The 16,352-nt window shown below is 40.3% G+C and overlaps 1 protein-coding gene and 1 pseudogene across 3 annotated transcripts; one reads left to right on the top strand and one right to left on the bottom strand.

Moving 5' to 3' along the window:
• Positions 1 to 180: 180 nt before the first annotated feature.
• On the top strand, positions 181 to 7,181 carry LOC115146047 (protein FAM177A1-like). Of its 3 annotated transcripts, none has more exons than XM_029687809.2 (5): positions 193 to 2,112; positions 4,927 to 5,103; positions 5,208 to 5,274; positions 5,371 to 5,468; positions 5,601 to 7,181. In XM_029687809.2, exons 1-5 carry the CDS (start codon positions 2,056 to 2,058, stop codon positions 5,793 to 5,795), a joined length of 594 nt encoding a protein of 197 aa, XP_029543669.1. In that variant the 5' UTR covers positions 193 to 2,055; the 3' UTR covers positions 5,796 to 7,181. The 3 variants fall into 3 exon arrangements, with proteins under 3 accessions (XP_029543670.1, XP_029543669.1, XP_029543671.1); XM_029687811.2 differs by lacking the exon at positions 193 to 2,112 and adding an exon at positions 2,128 to 4,474; XM_029687810.2 differs by lacking the exon at positions 5,208 to 5,274 and having other exon boundaries at positions 181 to 2,112; positions 4,927 to 5,134.
• LOC115146772 (serine/threonine-protein phosphatase 2A regulatory subunit B'' subunit gamma-like) lies at positions 7,055 to 16,110 on the bottom strand (annotated as a pseudogene).
• Positions 16,111 to 16,352: the final 242 nt, after the last annotated feature.

The following is a 16,352-nucleotide window of genomic DNA, read 5'->3' on the forward strand; positions in this document are numbered from 1 at the left end:
GTTATTTTATCAAACCATTTGCAGTAGTGGTTTGGCCCAATTACTTATTTTTGCCATACCTCTCAAGTGCGCAAGGGGGGGAACTTTTACTGCAGTTGAGTCCCCAACATAAGGGGACATTTTATTGAATTCTCTGCCAACGACAAGACCACCTCGTTTTCTCTTTGCACACTCTCTTTACCGTTATAGTGTAGGATACCATATTATTGACCTAACTAGCACAGCCAATGCTGTAGAAATGTAAAAGGAATTTATTTTCAAGAACAATATCCAATAGCAGATACCTTCATCACATTCAGGGGTATTTGATTGAATGCCATATACACATATTTGGTTGCATCCAACAATTTCTTATCTGTAAACTGATGGAATGGGAAAAAATAACCAATCAAGTCGAGGCAGGAATCATGGTGTTATTGAATGCCGAGTTTGAAATGCATCATGTAGAGAAGGAGAGAGAAAAATTGCATTTTTGGGCTGGATTGCCTGTGAGATAGAGGACCGGACAAAATAATGAGGAAGGAACATATGAGTAAATATGGAGTGGGGGATTGCACAAGCCTGCAAGATCTGATGAGGGAGAAAATGGTGGACAAGGAAAAAAGGAGAAAGGTGGAACATGTTTTGAGTGAATATGGAAAAGAGGATCATGAAGAACTTTTGGAAGAGCTACAGAAGGAATTGAATGTGACGAGAGTGAAGATGAAGTACCTGCGGTGAAGACCGCCGAGTTGGAGCCTCGTCCCGATGATGACAAGGATGATTCTGGCCCAGTGGGAGTGAGATTTGTGGAGAGAATGGATACCGGTATTCTGGCTGATCCATATGTGGTTTCAGGTTGGATGGAAAAAGAGGTTTGGGACTGTTGAGTTGGTGAAAGTAACTCAACAGTGATTTATTGTGTTTCTTCCATCCAGAGGGAGAGGGCGCTCCGGACCATGCGATTAGGGACAAGAACTGTCTTGCTTTGCTCTTCGGAGCAGGGCGCTGTTGAAAGCCGTGATAATTGGGGTAGCATTAAGTATTGCGGAAGATCAACTGAAATGGAAGATTCCTGGTGTCTGTGAGGCCCGCCGTTTGGTGCGATGCAGACCCGGTGGAGAGCGTGGTGAAATGGAGGTGACATTGGCTGTTCTGCTGAGTTTTGATGCAGAGTCTTTGCACAAGATCAAGTTAGGATGTGTTAGTTATCCCGTGAGAGTTTTTGTTCCCGAAAATACTACAGTGTTATAGGTGCCAAGCTTATGGTCGCAGCAGTGTGTAGGAGGGAGATTCCTAGATGTTAGAAGTGTGCAGGAGGGCATGAGATTAAGGAATGTGTAGTATCGGTGGAGAAAGTTGTGTGTGTAAACTGTGGGGGTGCCCATGGCGCTGGAGATCGGAGGTGTCCGGTGAGAGAAAGGCAGGTTGAGGTTTCCAGGCGTCAGAGTAGTACAGAATGTGTCATATGCTGAAGCAGTGAAGAAAGTTGTAGAGAAAGATGGGTGCAGGGTGAGAGATCCTGAGGGGATTCCTGTGAGTAGGCAGAGACCAATAGAGAGGGATGGATGGGAATAACATGTGCTTCAGTAAGGTGGGTTTCTTAGCATTCATAGCCATGGTTGTCAACTGTACTGTAGAAATGGAACATAAGTCACAGAAAATAAAGGTGGTGATGGCAGCTGCAGAGAAGTACTTAGGATTGTGAGGTTGTACTGCAGAAGATTTGCAGGGGGTGTTGAGTGGTAGTGTTCTGTCCTCCCAGACCATTGGCCTAGAGTAAGATTAAATATTGGAATGGGGTGGTGAGATTTTTAGTGAGGGTTAATATTTGGCAGGGTAATGTTCCTTTTCTCCCAATTTTGTATTACCGGAAGTTAATGTAGGTAGGCCGTGACTGGCCTCACACTCCAATACAGTAGGTGGCAGTGTTATCCCGTTAAAGTTGGTTGCGATCCGCCAACCCAATACCGAAGAAGAATGGACAAAAGTAATGGTGAAGAATGGAATGAAAAATAAGTGTCGATAATTGAAGGGGATGATAGTATATCAGACAAGGATTCGTTTCTTGTTGGGATGCGATTTTTTGAAAAGGGTGATTATCTGGGAAATCAGTTTGGCGTCTCGAAGACGGTAAATCATAGCCTGCTAGGAAAAGTTCAATCAAATCAGTGACCAGGCGTGGGCTTGTCCCTGATTATGTCTTAGGAACAGGGCAGTGGGTCTCACAAGAATCATGCTTCAAACACTGGAGTAGGGGTAGGGCACCTGTTTTAAGAGAGTTATCTCTGGGTTGTCAATGGAAATTGAGGAAAACCTTGCGAAAGGAATCCTTTGCGACAAGAATCCCAGGTGTAGTTAGTGCCCGTCACTTGACCCGCATGGTGGATGGAAGAAAATTGGTCGGTTCTATTTTTTTGGAATGATGTCACCTTTTACGTTACAAGCTTATTCTAAACATTTTAATATATTTTTTTCTCGTCTATCTACACACAATACCGCATAATGACAAAGCAAAAACCTAAATACCTTATTTACATACTGTAATTATTCAGGCGCTTTAGCAGCGGTGTCTGCTCAGTTTGGCAGCTGCGCGAGAGGTAGAGGGAGATGCCCGTGTGCTTCGCGGTTTACCGGATATTTTTCTGCTGTGTTGAAGATCACTGCGACCCACACGCTGCAGCGCTGTCGTTCAAGCCACTGACTTGTTATTCCCACTCGCCATCACGAAATGGACTCATGCTAGCCACAAGTTCTGACTGAGCTCAATCGTCATGAAACGCAAATACAGTGATTACTTTTTGTCTCTTTCATACAAACTTTGAGAAATAACGAGGAGCGCCCACAGTTTGTTTTGTGTGGGGAAGTGCTTAGAAATGAGTCTCTCATAACGAACAAGTTAATAAAACGACACGACTGTAAACCCAGTGAGTTATTTCAGAACAGGGCAGAATGCTTCAGGAAACAGTGCTTTGAAAGTGGAAAGTAAGTCAACTAGCAAGGCATTGTTGTCATTTTATAACAGGTGATGATATGCAGAAATAAGGGAGTACTATCTCATAGTAGAAGATGTGAGTTTCTCTTTCAAACAATCCCCTGGCCTTGTAACTTTACACAGCTAATAGCTAACGTTAGCCAAAGCAAGCTAACTAGCGACTGATGGTGCAACCTAAAGAAACGGTACAGATGAAGATTTTTTTTAAATCAGGAATACTGTACATTTTACTGTAGAAATAATTGTTGTAAACAAGTCTAGATTGGAACTGTTGCTGTTAAAATACAAGTAATACTTTTTATTCTGAACTGGAATAAACTGATTGAAGCAATATGCTTTTTGAGGCAAATACTCACACATTTCTGGGTTGCTCATCTGCAGCAGGTAGCAGTCTCCTGCCTGACTGAGAAAGCAGTAGATGTTCTAATCCAGTTTGGCACCACATACCTATGCAAGTCAGGGTTCTCAAGTACAGAAATGCTGAGCATGACCTCAGTGTTGCACTATCAAAAACTGAGCCCAGAATAGACCTGCTTGTTGAAAACTTCAACCAGCCACACACCTCTCATTAGGATTGTGTGTTTTCTGGTCTACATCTGTGTGATGTGATCAATCCAGTTCAGTTCAGAATAAAAAATATGTATTTTAACAGCAACAGTTCCAACCTAGACTTTCTATCAACAATAATTTATACAGTAAGATGTACAGTAGGCCAGAATTTCTCCATCTGTGCTGTTACTTAGGGATGCACGATCAAAAAGCCTGTGTGTGTGTGTTCTGTTATACATCTATGGGATGTGATCAATCTGTTTATTCCAGTTCAGAAGGAAATTATTTATTGTATTTTAACAGCAACAGTTTCAACCTAGATGGGTACATACGTGTTTTTAATGGGGGAAAATAAACATGAAAATATATTTGTTTTTGTCTATATTGCATTTTTTAGGCAAATAGGAAAAAATGCAGCTATACATAACTAAGCTTGGGTCACAGGAAAACACAGAATTTCTAATTTGGGTCCCAGGCTAACAAAGTTTAAAAACCCTTGAATTACAGTGATCTGTCTGAGCCCGAAAATGCGTCATCACATTCCCTAATCTGATTGGTCGAATAGGCGAGCCTTCTGATTTTGTGGCTACTCCTGATAGCCCCGCAGAGGAGAGAGGCAGTGAAGTGTGATCTCTGAGCTAATAATGGTGCGTTCAAAATAACTGGGATCTCGAAAAAAAATACGAGGATATATCATGACATCTGTGATCTTCAGGTCGGAAAGTGGGAGCTCTATGAAGAGGCCCGAGTCCACATGTGAATTTAGAGTTGGATTACCGTTCAAAATATGTTTTCCAGTCGGAGTTCGTTTTTTTCCTAGTTCAAGTTGTCTTGGAACAAACTTATGTTGGAAGTAGGACACTACCGAGTTGATTTGAACGCGGCATAAGAACGGCGTCGCTGTATCTCTCTAATGTCATCTCTTTGGGGCAAGCTATGGACACTGAAAAGGTGTGATTATTCAAATGTTATACCTGTTCTCGTGAGCTTAGCCAACAAAAAAACGATTGTGTGTGTGTGTGTTTTATTTTAGCTAGCTAGCTACTTCATTGTACTGTAACGTTAGCCTCAGCAGCTGGCTAGTAGCTATCTAGCTAGTAGCAAGCTGTCTCGAACAGGAATTCGTTCACAATTGTATATTTATACGACATGCGTAGCTAGCTACCATAGTAACAACCACTAGCACTCTGTCATTTGCTGCGGTACGAATTAAACACTCACAGAAACTGCTTGAATAAACATGCTGCGTTGGAATGTTTTCATTCACATGTGTGACAAATGTCAACAACCATAATGTAGCTGCTATTCTTTCTAATAGTTAAATTATGATAGTAAAATTCTGTTTCTACCAGCTGTATGTAACCAAACACGTCTGGAGAATGAACTGTTATGATGATTGACAGAGCTCCAATATGGTGAAGGAGTTTGAGAGTGTGGAGCTGGGAGACATGCGGATGAAAAAGCAGAAGGTGCCCCGTAGAACGATTTACTTTGCCAGTGGCGAGACCATGGAGGAATACAGCACAGATGAAGATGGGGAAGTGCAAGTTTCTATCTCTGTTAAGACCTCAGCTGACCCGGTTGGTTTCTCTGGACTTTACTCCATGACATGCACGTGAATATAATTAATAATTCCCACATTTTGTTAACTTTGTTTTCTTATTGTGTCATGTTTTTGATACAGTCCAAGTTAAATTGGGGTCCATACTTTTGGTTTTACATGTGGAGAGTGGCAACCTCCACTATTTCAGGTAACTGTGGGATTTTGTATACTACACTCTAAAGATAAACATGTATTGCATATTCTGTGTGTTAGTAATACTGTGCCTTGTGCTTTTTACTTTCAGTTTGTGACTATCTTGGGGAGAGAATGGCCTCATTGTTCGGAATTACCTCACCCAAGTACCAGTATGCTATTGACGAGTACTACAGAATGAAAAAGGAGGTACGTTGTTGTCTTGTCTTTGTGGAAAGCATCTATTTACAGACCTTGGAATGCTTCATTACTACTACTTTGTTACTACTCCATGATGTAGTTTGTAATATGCTTGCTTCTCATTCATGATGTGACTGACAGGAGGATGAGGAGGAGGAGGAGAACCGGCTGTCTGAGGAGGCAGAACGTCATTTTGAAGAAGAGCACAACCAGGAGATCCAGCAGCCAGCCATGGAGCAGCCGGAGGGCAAAGCCTCCTTTGTCAACGTCAGCTTCGAGCTGGATCAAGATCCCACACCTGATGCCAACCGATGTCCTGCCCCCATCCCCACCTAACAGTTCAATTAAATAGGTGTTTCCATTTTTCTCATTTCACGATGTAGCCTCCTCAGCCTTTTTTTTGTTGCTATAGCATAAATTCTTATTTTTATCATATTGATTTGATGTATCCTCAACATTTTTTTCCTATAGTGTAGTTTTCTTATCTTTGCCTAAATGATCATGTTCTATGTAAGTCACAGATTTAAAAAATAATAATATATATTTTTTTTTAGTTGCTGCGTTGTAAATATGCATTAACTTTTGTGTGCAATGAACATTGCTGTGCTGATGATATCTGATGCTGGTTAGCTATTTCCAGGTTTAAGAAATGTCTTTGATTTATTTTTTCAGGTACATAATAACCTTGTTATACAGTAAGTTATTTTCAGCAAGATAAGTTACCTTTTTCTAAAACCATTCCAGATGTGCACAATGTTATGGAATAGTACAGATTTATTTGAATGGAAAATTATTTATATTCATGGCCAACCATGAAAATCTATTTATTTCAGAATGCCCACAAACATGTTACTGTTAGAATATGTCCCCAGGCCTTTAATGTAATAACTTCACACGTTGCTCATTGGCATCTGTGCAAAGACTTTAGACATTACTGTTGTCCAGGGCTATATATTTAGAAATACAGTGAGCTCCAAAGGTATTGGGACAGTGACCATTTGTTGTTTTGGCTCTACTCCAGCACTTTGAATTGTAAATGATACAGTGAAACACACACAAAACAGCAAATGACTCCAACGAGTTTGTAGAGTCATACGCTTGATGTAATCATTGTGTGCTAAGAATATGGGACAAAATAAACTTTTGACAACTTGGATACACATGTGAATTTGTCACAATACTTTTGGGCCCCTAAAATGGGGGGGGGGGGGACCATCTACAAAAAGTGCTGTCATTTCTAAACTGGTCATATGGATGAAAATACCTTCAAATTAAAGCTGACAGCCTGCATCAAAAGTGCTGGAGTACATAGCCAAAACAAAAACGTGTCACTGTCCCAATACTTTTGGAGCTCACCATCTCTGCTAGAGCTGACCTTATCTGCTATTGTCCCTTCTCAGTGTACAGGGCTTGAGAGGGATGCCTAAGGTAAAGCCAAACATGTTAAAATTGGCTACTCTCTTTTGGAACGCAGTATTGTCAAGATAACTACTTTTTACCGTGTGTAAAATTGCCCAAAGAGTTTGAAATGCCAAGAGACACTTTATTAACTCTACTATGTACACACAAGGAAAGAAAATCTTAAGAGTCCAACATACTGAAAAACAAATGTTCAAATTTATTAATGGAAACCGGTTTCATTTGAAAACTTTTTATAATAATTTGAGTAAAATATAGTATTTTCTTTTTCTATATGAACTGTACATTAAACATTTAACTGTCTTGCCAAGTCCACAGGAGTGTGTGTCAAGAATCAACTAACACAGTACAGTTGGGAAGTATTCAGGCCCCTTGACTTACCCACTTTTTTTTTTACGTTACCTTATTCTGAAATGGATTTTTTTTTTTTTTTTGCATTCCTCAATCTACACAATACCCCATAATAAAGCAAAAACAGATCTTTAGAAATGTTTACAAATGTATCAAATGAAAGAAAAAAAACACAAAAACAACTTTAGTCAGTACTTAGTTAAAACACCTTTGGCAGCGATTGCAGTCTTGAGTCTTCTTGGGTATGACGCTACAAGCTTAGCGCACCTTTATTTGGGGAGTTCCTCCCATTTTTCTCTGCAGATCCTCTCACACACACACACACCCAGGTTGGATGGGGAGCATCGCTGCACAACTATTTTCAGGTCTCTCCAGAGATTTTAGATCGGGCTCTGGCTGGGCCACTCAAGGACATTCAGAGACTTGTCCCAAAGCCCCTCCTACATTGACTCGGCTGTGTGCTTAGGGTCGTTGTCCTGTTGGAAGGTGAACCTTCGCCTCAGTCAGAGGTCCTGAGTGCTCTGGAGCAGATTTTCATTAAGGAGCTCTATACTTTGCTCCGTTCAGCTTTCCCTCGATCCTGATTAGTCTCCCATTCCCTGCAGCTGAAAAACTTGCCCACAGCAGGATGCTGCCACCACACTTCACCATAGGGATTGTGCCAGGTTTCCTCCAGATGTGACGCTTGGCATTCAGGCCAAAGAGTTCAATCTTGGTGCCTTTTGGCAAACTCAATGCGAGCGGCCATGTGCCTTTTACCGAGGAGTGGCTTCCATCTGGCCACTCTACCATAAAGGCCAGATTGGTTGAGTGCTGCAGAGATGGTTGTCCTTCTGGAAGGTTCTCCCATCTCCACAGAGGATCTCTGAAGCTCTGTCAGTGTGGCCATTGGGTTCTTGATCACCTCCCTGACATAGGCCCTTCTCCCCCATTGCTCAGTTTGGCCGGGCGGCCTGCTCTAGGAAGAGTTGGTGGTTCCAAACTTCTTCCACTTAAGAATGTTGGAGGGCAACGTGTTATTGGGGAGCTTCAATGCTGTAGAAATGTACCCTTCCTCAGATCTGTGCCTCGGCACAATCCTGTCTCGGAGCTCTACGGACAATTCCTTTGACCTCATGGCTTGGTTTTTGCTCTGACATACATGGTCCACTGTAGAACTTAGACCGTAGAACATGGAAAGACACACACTTGTCTAAATCATGTCCAATCAATTGAATTTACCACAGGTGGACTCTAATCAAGTAGTAGAAACAGCTCAAGGATGATCAATAGAAACAGGATGCACCTGAGCTCAATTTCGAGTCAAATAGGAAAGGGTCTGAATACTTATTTTATTTTTAATACATTTTCTAAAATGTCTAAAAAAAATGTTTTTGCTTTGTAATTATGGGGTATTGTGTGTAGATTGATGAAACATGTTTGTTTAATACATTTTAGAATAAGGCTGTAACGTAACAAAACGTGGAAAAAGCAAGGGGTAGGAATACTTTCCGAGTGCATTGTATATCCTTTTAATGTTGGTCTTGCAGTCCTTCCCCGTTTGACAGAAGATTTGTGTATTTTCAAGGTCAGCGTTGTCGCTGTCATTAGCAACCAGAACCTTTCTGTTTTCAAAAGTCCACAAGCCATTGAAATCAATGAGGATGCTGGTTTCTGTGTCTCATTGGCTGCTGTTCACTAGATGCAGGATCCACCTGCATGGATCCTTTGGCTTCACCATGTCAAAGATATCATCCTGAAGGCACAACATTGCAAATTGTTTTAAAATGACTTATTATTGAATTAATTATTCAAATCATTATTAAAAACATTCAAATCCCAACGAGTACAAATGAGAATGCAGGTTGGGTCTGTAAAAAGTTGTCAGGGAACCATAAGATTTAATTGCATGACACATCAGTAGCCATCTTTCCATCCAATTAGCTACAGATTTTCATGGGAATATTCTAAAATCAGCATAAAGAGAATATGCACATTTTCACCAGTGGTGTTTTCACCAAACTAACTTGAAGATAAACGTGTGTGTGATGATGTAGTGCAAACAAACAAAACAATTTTTTGCTTAAGTTTTCATGTACTGAATAAAAAACTAAAGTAAAATGTGTTTCCATCGCATTTTCAGCTCTATCGATAGTTGTCACAAACAAGCAAATATGACTACTTTCATCTTGACACTTGTATTCTAGCCAACAGCTCGCAGAAACTGTGCTGGTAGGCTAGTCTACATGAGACTATTATGGATAAGAGCGAGAATATTTCTATTTGTCAAACAGCAGTCAAGCATCAATCATCATGTCACCAGACCATGACCCTCGATATTTATTGGAAATGAGCATCAATATCAGCATTAAAAAAAATGATGAACTTCACAGGGTGGTGAAAGTGTATGGCGAAGAGATGTGATGCTCCTTTCAAATATTGTGGGTCTTATTCTGGTGATCATCGATGCTTGGCTGCTGTTTGAAAAATGCAAATATTTTTGTCCATAATAATATCATCATGTATTAGGCTACCTGCACTGTATCTGAGCTGTTGGCTAGAGCCCACGTGCCAAGACCAGAGTGGGCACATTCGCTATACAACGCAATTTTATGTTGTTGACAAAACCATCAGTTGAGTTAAATGCGATGGAAACCCCTTTAAACTTGTATTTTCTATTTGATACCTGGGAATTTAACCCCAAAATTATTTTTATGTGCACTGTCATCACACACTGTCTTTTATCTGCAACATGTCAATTTGATGGAAACTCCGGTGGGAAAATGTGCATATTGTTTTTATGCTCATTTAAAAACAATATTTGCATGAAAATCTGTCACCAATTGGATAGCTTCTGGTGGGAAAATGCACATTTTGTTTTTATGCGGATGTAGAATAGGCCATTTGCATGAAAATCTGTCGCCAAATGGATGGAAACCTAGCTACGTTTTCATCCACAGTAATGGGAGTAAATTCATACAAATTTCACAGGGTGGTGATAGTGAACAGTGATGACCTTGATGTAGAGGTCTGCACGAGACTGATCACTTGCTTGCTGTCCAACTCCCACCCACTACCGCAAGAACTGGTCCCGAACCCAACCGTGGTAATTGTGAGTATTTCTGTCTGCAATAATGCCCTTTTGTGGCAAAAATCTCATTCTAATTGGCCCAAGTGGGTGGGTCTATGCCTTCCCAGGCCCACCCATGGCTGTGCCCCTGCCCAGTCATGTGAAATCCATAGATTAGAGCCTAATGAATTTAAGTCAATTAACTGACTTCCTTATATGAACTGTAACTCTGTAAAATCGTTTAAAGTTGCGTTTATATTTTTGTTCAGTGTAGCTAGCTTTTAGCTACTTGAAAACCGAAGCACGTGTCTCAGTATGGAAAATGCGGCCTAGACATTCGGCAAAACAAAATGCATATGTATCTGGTGGACATCTGGCATTAATGGGCTATATCAGCCAATAGGCTAGATGTAGTTTGAAGAGAGCAGAGTTTGGAGCGAGAGCAGACACTTGCACTTTCTCTTGAGCTAAGTTTGATAGCCTGCTTTTTAAGAGTGAGACGATTTTCAGACAAACAAATATGGGTGATCAATGTGTATTTCTAGGCAATGTTGTAAACTATAGCCTATTCATATTTAAGAAGTTAATTTCCTTGGAAAGATAACTGCCCCATGCTTCTCTGCCCATGCATAGGCTAGCCTACTATTTTAACCACACACGCACCTGATCTTGCACCTATCTACTGAACTTGAAGCAGCAAGAATGATGAGAGTGAACACTTGATCTTTCTCTTGAGCTACAGTCGTTTTGCATATGGGATATAGCCTACCTTTTAGAAGGACAATTTGCATGCAAAGACAATTAAATGGGTAATCAATATTTATTGAAAATAAAAAAGGTGCAATGCTCGCTCACCATGGTAGCCAATAACTGTGTTGACCTTTTCAATACCGACCAAATTTTTTGATTGCACCTCGACTCAAGTTAGTTGAGCGCCCTCCACTTCTTTCCATTATCAATATTAATTTACAGACACTGAACTATAGCCTATTCATATTTAAGTGAATTTACTTATTTCATAGAGCCCCACAGTGGAGGTGTCATAATACCCATAAAACCTTGCGGTTAAACAGAGAAATGTTTCCAATCATTTTTCCACCATTCACTTTTCCCATTGGGTATTTTAGAAAGACTTAAATTAAGGGCTGTGTTTTGTGTAGGCTAACTCTGGTGTGAAGTTTTGATAACCGTGTAACTCTCTCTCAATACAATATAATATATTAGGCTCTATTTAATCTCAGATTTGAAAATACTAATTAGCATCAAAGTGGACATCATGCAAGACCACAAATCCCTGCAAGCTCCAGTATGTTATCTCAAGCTGGCACCTTTGCTAATAGGTAGTGTCAATTTTAAACTTGCACAAGACAGTTCACAGAATTGTAAATTTCAAAGACATTTTGACAATTTATTCATTACTACATTAAACTAGCATTAAATAGTTAATCCAGAGATTCTTACTTTTGCCTCTATTTGGCAGTCTCATCCAGATCATCATGGAATTTGTAGTTCTTTATGCCACATTAGCAGCTAATTAGCATTTCATTGTTGGGGGGGTAAATACAGGTGAATATATTGATAAAAGTCACCTTGTCCTAGAGAGATTTACAGTTATCAAAACGTCACGACATGAAACACAGCCCTTATTTCAAGAATTTCTAAAATCCCCTATGGGAAAATGAATGATGGAAAAACAATTGGAACCATTTCCCTGTTTGACCGCTAGGTTTTATGGGTATTATGACTCATACTGTGGTACTCTATTTAGACCACACATACCAGGCACTCTTGATCTCACACACCCAACTAGGAGAGGAGAGGTAGGCTACTGAAATTTAAGCGGCAAATTCTGTGTGTGCATAATGCCGCAAAGAGGTGCTTTTAATACAATAGGTAGGATAATGCCTACAAAGCAGACAGTTTCCAAATAATTTGCAGGACCAAAAAAATATCCTCATCCCAAAGTTGTCTGAATGACCATGTGCTTCCTCCCGCAGCATTAAAAATGCCGACACAAACAGCCTACCGACACTGTGTCTGCGAGCTTTTGGCTAGAGCGCATGTGCCAAGACCAGAGTAGGCACATTTGCTACAATTTCTGTAACAAAACTCTTGGTAGAGTTGAAAGTGCGATGGAAACACATTGAACTTTAGATTTGTATTCAGTACATGAAAATTTACACAAAAAGTACATTTTGTGTACTCTCTCATGCACTGAAGTCTGTTTGGTGGAAACACACCACTGGTAGGAAAATAAACATTTTCTTTATGCACATTTTTGTATATTCGCATGAAAATCTGTCACCAATTGGAGGGAAACCTAGTTAGCATTAAATATTGTATCAGCAAACTCAGATTAGATCTTGGGGAAACAAAAGCAGCAGCACTGAACACCTACTGAGCACCATGGTTTATGGTTAACTCCATACAAATCCTTGACAACCACAACCTAATCCCTCCCCAACATTTCTGGATGAGACTTATTTCCAGATACTTCCAGCTGATTTTACAGTAACCAGCAGTACACTTCAGTTACTTCATCCATGGTGAATATGGTAACAGGGGGCAAAGTCTATTTACCTTGACATCCTGGAAGAATATCGTCTCCTGCCCATGGATTTTCATCAACTCCTGAATGGCCTGGTGGATTTTTTAAATGTTTTACATAATAGATGACAACACTTTTCATACAGTGAGCAGGATAGCAAGGTCCCGCTGTCTGCCGTCTCCATTGACTTCTATTATCTCTGGCCCAATGTGGCATGTGTCCATCTCACCCTGAAGAAGTAATTGAGAGCGAAGACATTGAGGTAGCCCTTGTTCCCCATGTCCAGCAGCTTGAAGATGTACTGCAGCGCTGCAGGCTTCTTCCTGTTATCCAGAGCCAGAACAAAGTCCACGTACGTCTTATATTCCTGGGAGAGATACACACAAAGTCAAGACCAGATTTAGTATTAAATCAGGTCCAGTGTTTCCCCTATATTCATTTAGCAGCGGCTGCTATATCGTTGCCACCACTCCAAAAAATGGATAAAAATAAATAATAATTTTAAGGTAAGAATGACAAGTTACACATCTTCCTCAGATTCTCATGATTGTCAGAAATCTCCAAGGTAACTAGCTAGCTAGCTTGTAATCTTGGAAGTGTAGTCAACCCTATTAGTAGATGTACTGTATGTAATAATTGTTAGCTAAAATACAGTAATGTTACGCTAGCAAAAAACTTTTGGAGTTCATATAGAATTGGCTATGATATCATTGAGATCAAGACATAAAATTAAACTGTCCTCAATTTTGAGATGAGTTTCAAAGGAATTGTACTCATGAATTTGAGTAGAATGTCCTTTAAAAAAGTCAGCGGTAGTTTAACAAAAAAAACTCCCAAGGGAAGACCCCAAGCAGATAAGGTTTTTACAATTTCTCCGTCGTAGGTGAGGCACTCCAGGTACATGCAGTCCAGAAAGACGCTGGTCAGAGTGCCAGTGCCGTAGCGAGACAGCTCCTCCTTACTGAGCATGCCGTTGTGGTCCTTGTCCAAATTCAGGTATTGACCTGCAAGAGGAAACAGAGGATCGACCATCTTACCAAGACAGAACAAAGACATGTAGAGTACCTTTTTTTATTTTAACATTCAGGTATTACCGGCTTCAGATTAGTCCGAAACTATTAGGCAAAATGTTGAAATCAAATAGCTGCTGCTTACAATAAACTTGAAGAGCAGAGGGTCCAGAGAACCAGTTGGATTCCTGGCTCACCTTGGAAAGCTCCTCATCTCTCAGCTTAAGTAGAACATCCAAAAAAAACTGCAGGCCAAGATGTCTTGAATCTTAATTTCCTCTGGAAATTAACATAAATAAATGGAGCAAGTTGTTTGTTTTTAAGAGTGGGCACAGGTAAACAAGTTGTAGGCATGAAGATAAATCATCGGAATCTTACAGATAGGAATTCAAAACCTCAACGTCTCTTATACATGTATAAGTCTGCACATTTAACTAGTGTTTCTGGTTAGTTATCGTTAACTAACCAGTCCGTAAAGAATCCAGGAAGAAGAAGAACTTGCGGACAGCGGTGCAGACATAGAAGGAATAGAAGGACGTCTCCAGGCCATCCAACTGAGGGAGTGTGGGGATCAATTTTAAAATGTAGTTCTCCACTTCCTGTCACATAAAAAGACAACACACATACCAACTCAATCCAACCTAAATTCCAAACAGCCTGGTGTTCAACCTATTTATGGGTTGCACATTGTCACAATATCGTTTTGAACATTTGTTTTAGGACTGATGGCCAACTGAACATTCTACTCAATGCATCCTCAATGGGCGATGATGAAGATTTGGTCTAATGCATTACTAAACTTTGAAAACACAATGACATTTCTAAAAGAAGGCAAATTATTACTAGGAAAACCTTTGGTCATCATTTTGATGTCGCCAGATTGACTTTATTTGCAGTATAACGTTAGCTAGCTAGCTAGGATTGCGGGGAGACCACCGAATTTTTAGCGCACTACCGTTAGCATTGCAAGCTATTTTTGAGGAACTTTGCTAGTTAATGACAACATTGCCATCTGTCTAAAGTAAATTTAACAACATGATGATGGTGACAAAGTTTTTTCCTACTTTAGCAATGTCATCTCATCTTATTTCTAAATCACTAATGTAATCTAGGCAAATATTCATTAGCTCCCATTCTACTTTTGGGCATCAACATGGCTGCAGTGTCTGTAAAATGTTGATAACAATGGCAACTACGCAACCAAGTGATGGAGGTGCACGAATCTGGGGCTACTTGGACAATTTACACCCCAAAAGTCATAACATTTGTCTCTTTGCTGGAAAAGACAGCAATACAGAAAGGTTATCCAAAAGGTAAAAGGGTCACTGAGAAAAACATGATGTCACAGTGAAGAAAAACATTACTGTAACCAAAGCTGCTTCACAAGAGGGTGGTTCCTGCTTCAAGGTCATAGTACATATCATCTTTCACAACTCTGAAAGGCGCAAATGGGCAACCTCAATTGGAATCATGAGAAAGTAAGGAGGGAAGGGATATCCCTATTTCAGTAAGGAGCCACCAACACAAACTTTTGGTCTGAAAGTATAGTAGTAGTGAGAGTGCTTACAGACTCGCAGAGGTAACCCTGTCCGGCCATGTCATGGAGACTCAGCCCTAGCTGTGTTTGCTAGGGATGGGGGAAAAGTGTGACACCAATCAGGCCCCCGAGGTCTGGAATTGCCCAGGCCTGCTCTAAACGCTCTGCAACGTGAAGTAAAAGCTGTTGAATTCCCTTTAGTTGTAGTTAATTATTTTGAAGCAGAGTGGCAGAGCGAAAGGCCTATGAACTACATCTTCTGTTTAAGAATAAAATGATACTCAACAGCCTTTACATCATGTTGAATAAAGCCCTAGCTTACAAATACACCATGTCTCATCACGGTATTCATGTTGCCTTTTAACACCAGCTAAAAACATGCTTTTGGGCTAATGTGAATGTACACAGAGGTAATTCTGCTCAAGATTAGCACAAAACTTTGTGGCTCCAAAATGACTAATATGCAGAGTACTCACTTGCACTTTACTCCTGCTTTGTCTTCAAACTTCAGACAACAGTCATAGCTTATCATTGCCTCCTCTCCTGTCATGGGTGACACTTGGTGTTTGTCGAGCAGAAACCACATGATCTATATAACAGAAAGAAGATTTAGGTAAAATAATTAGGTTTGATTACTTGAATAGACTTATGCACTTTTCCAGTGCTTGTAAAGTGTTCTATTTTAATAAACATGTGTTTGATTCTGCCAGATGTTAGTCTCACCTGTAACTCCTCATTTGTTGAGAAGCTCCAAGCTCTTCCTCTGCAGAAAGATGGCTCTGGACTCCTCTCGCAGTTTCTGCAGAACTTCATCCTCTGCAGGAAGCTATATGGGTCACAAGATAAAATACTTCATTAAACATGATCCTTTCAGCCCCTCAAAAAAGTCAAACAGAAGCAGGCTAATGATATAAAAGTGGATCCGTTGACACACGTCAATAATATCATAATTATTGTAGGCTATAAAGCTGTTAAAAAC

Source organism: Oncorhynchus nerka, linkage group LG18, assembly GCF_034236695.1.
Source record: "Oncorhynchus nerka isolate Pitt River linkage group LG18, Oner_Uvic_2.0, whole genome shotgun sequence".
In the NCBI taxonomy this organism is placed as follows: domain Eukaryota; kingdom Metazoa; phylum Chordata; class Actinopteri; order Salmoniformes; family Salmonidae; genus Oncorhynchus; species Oncorhynchus nerka.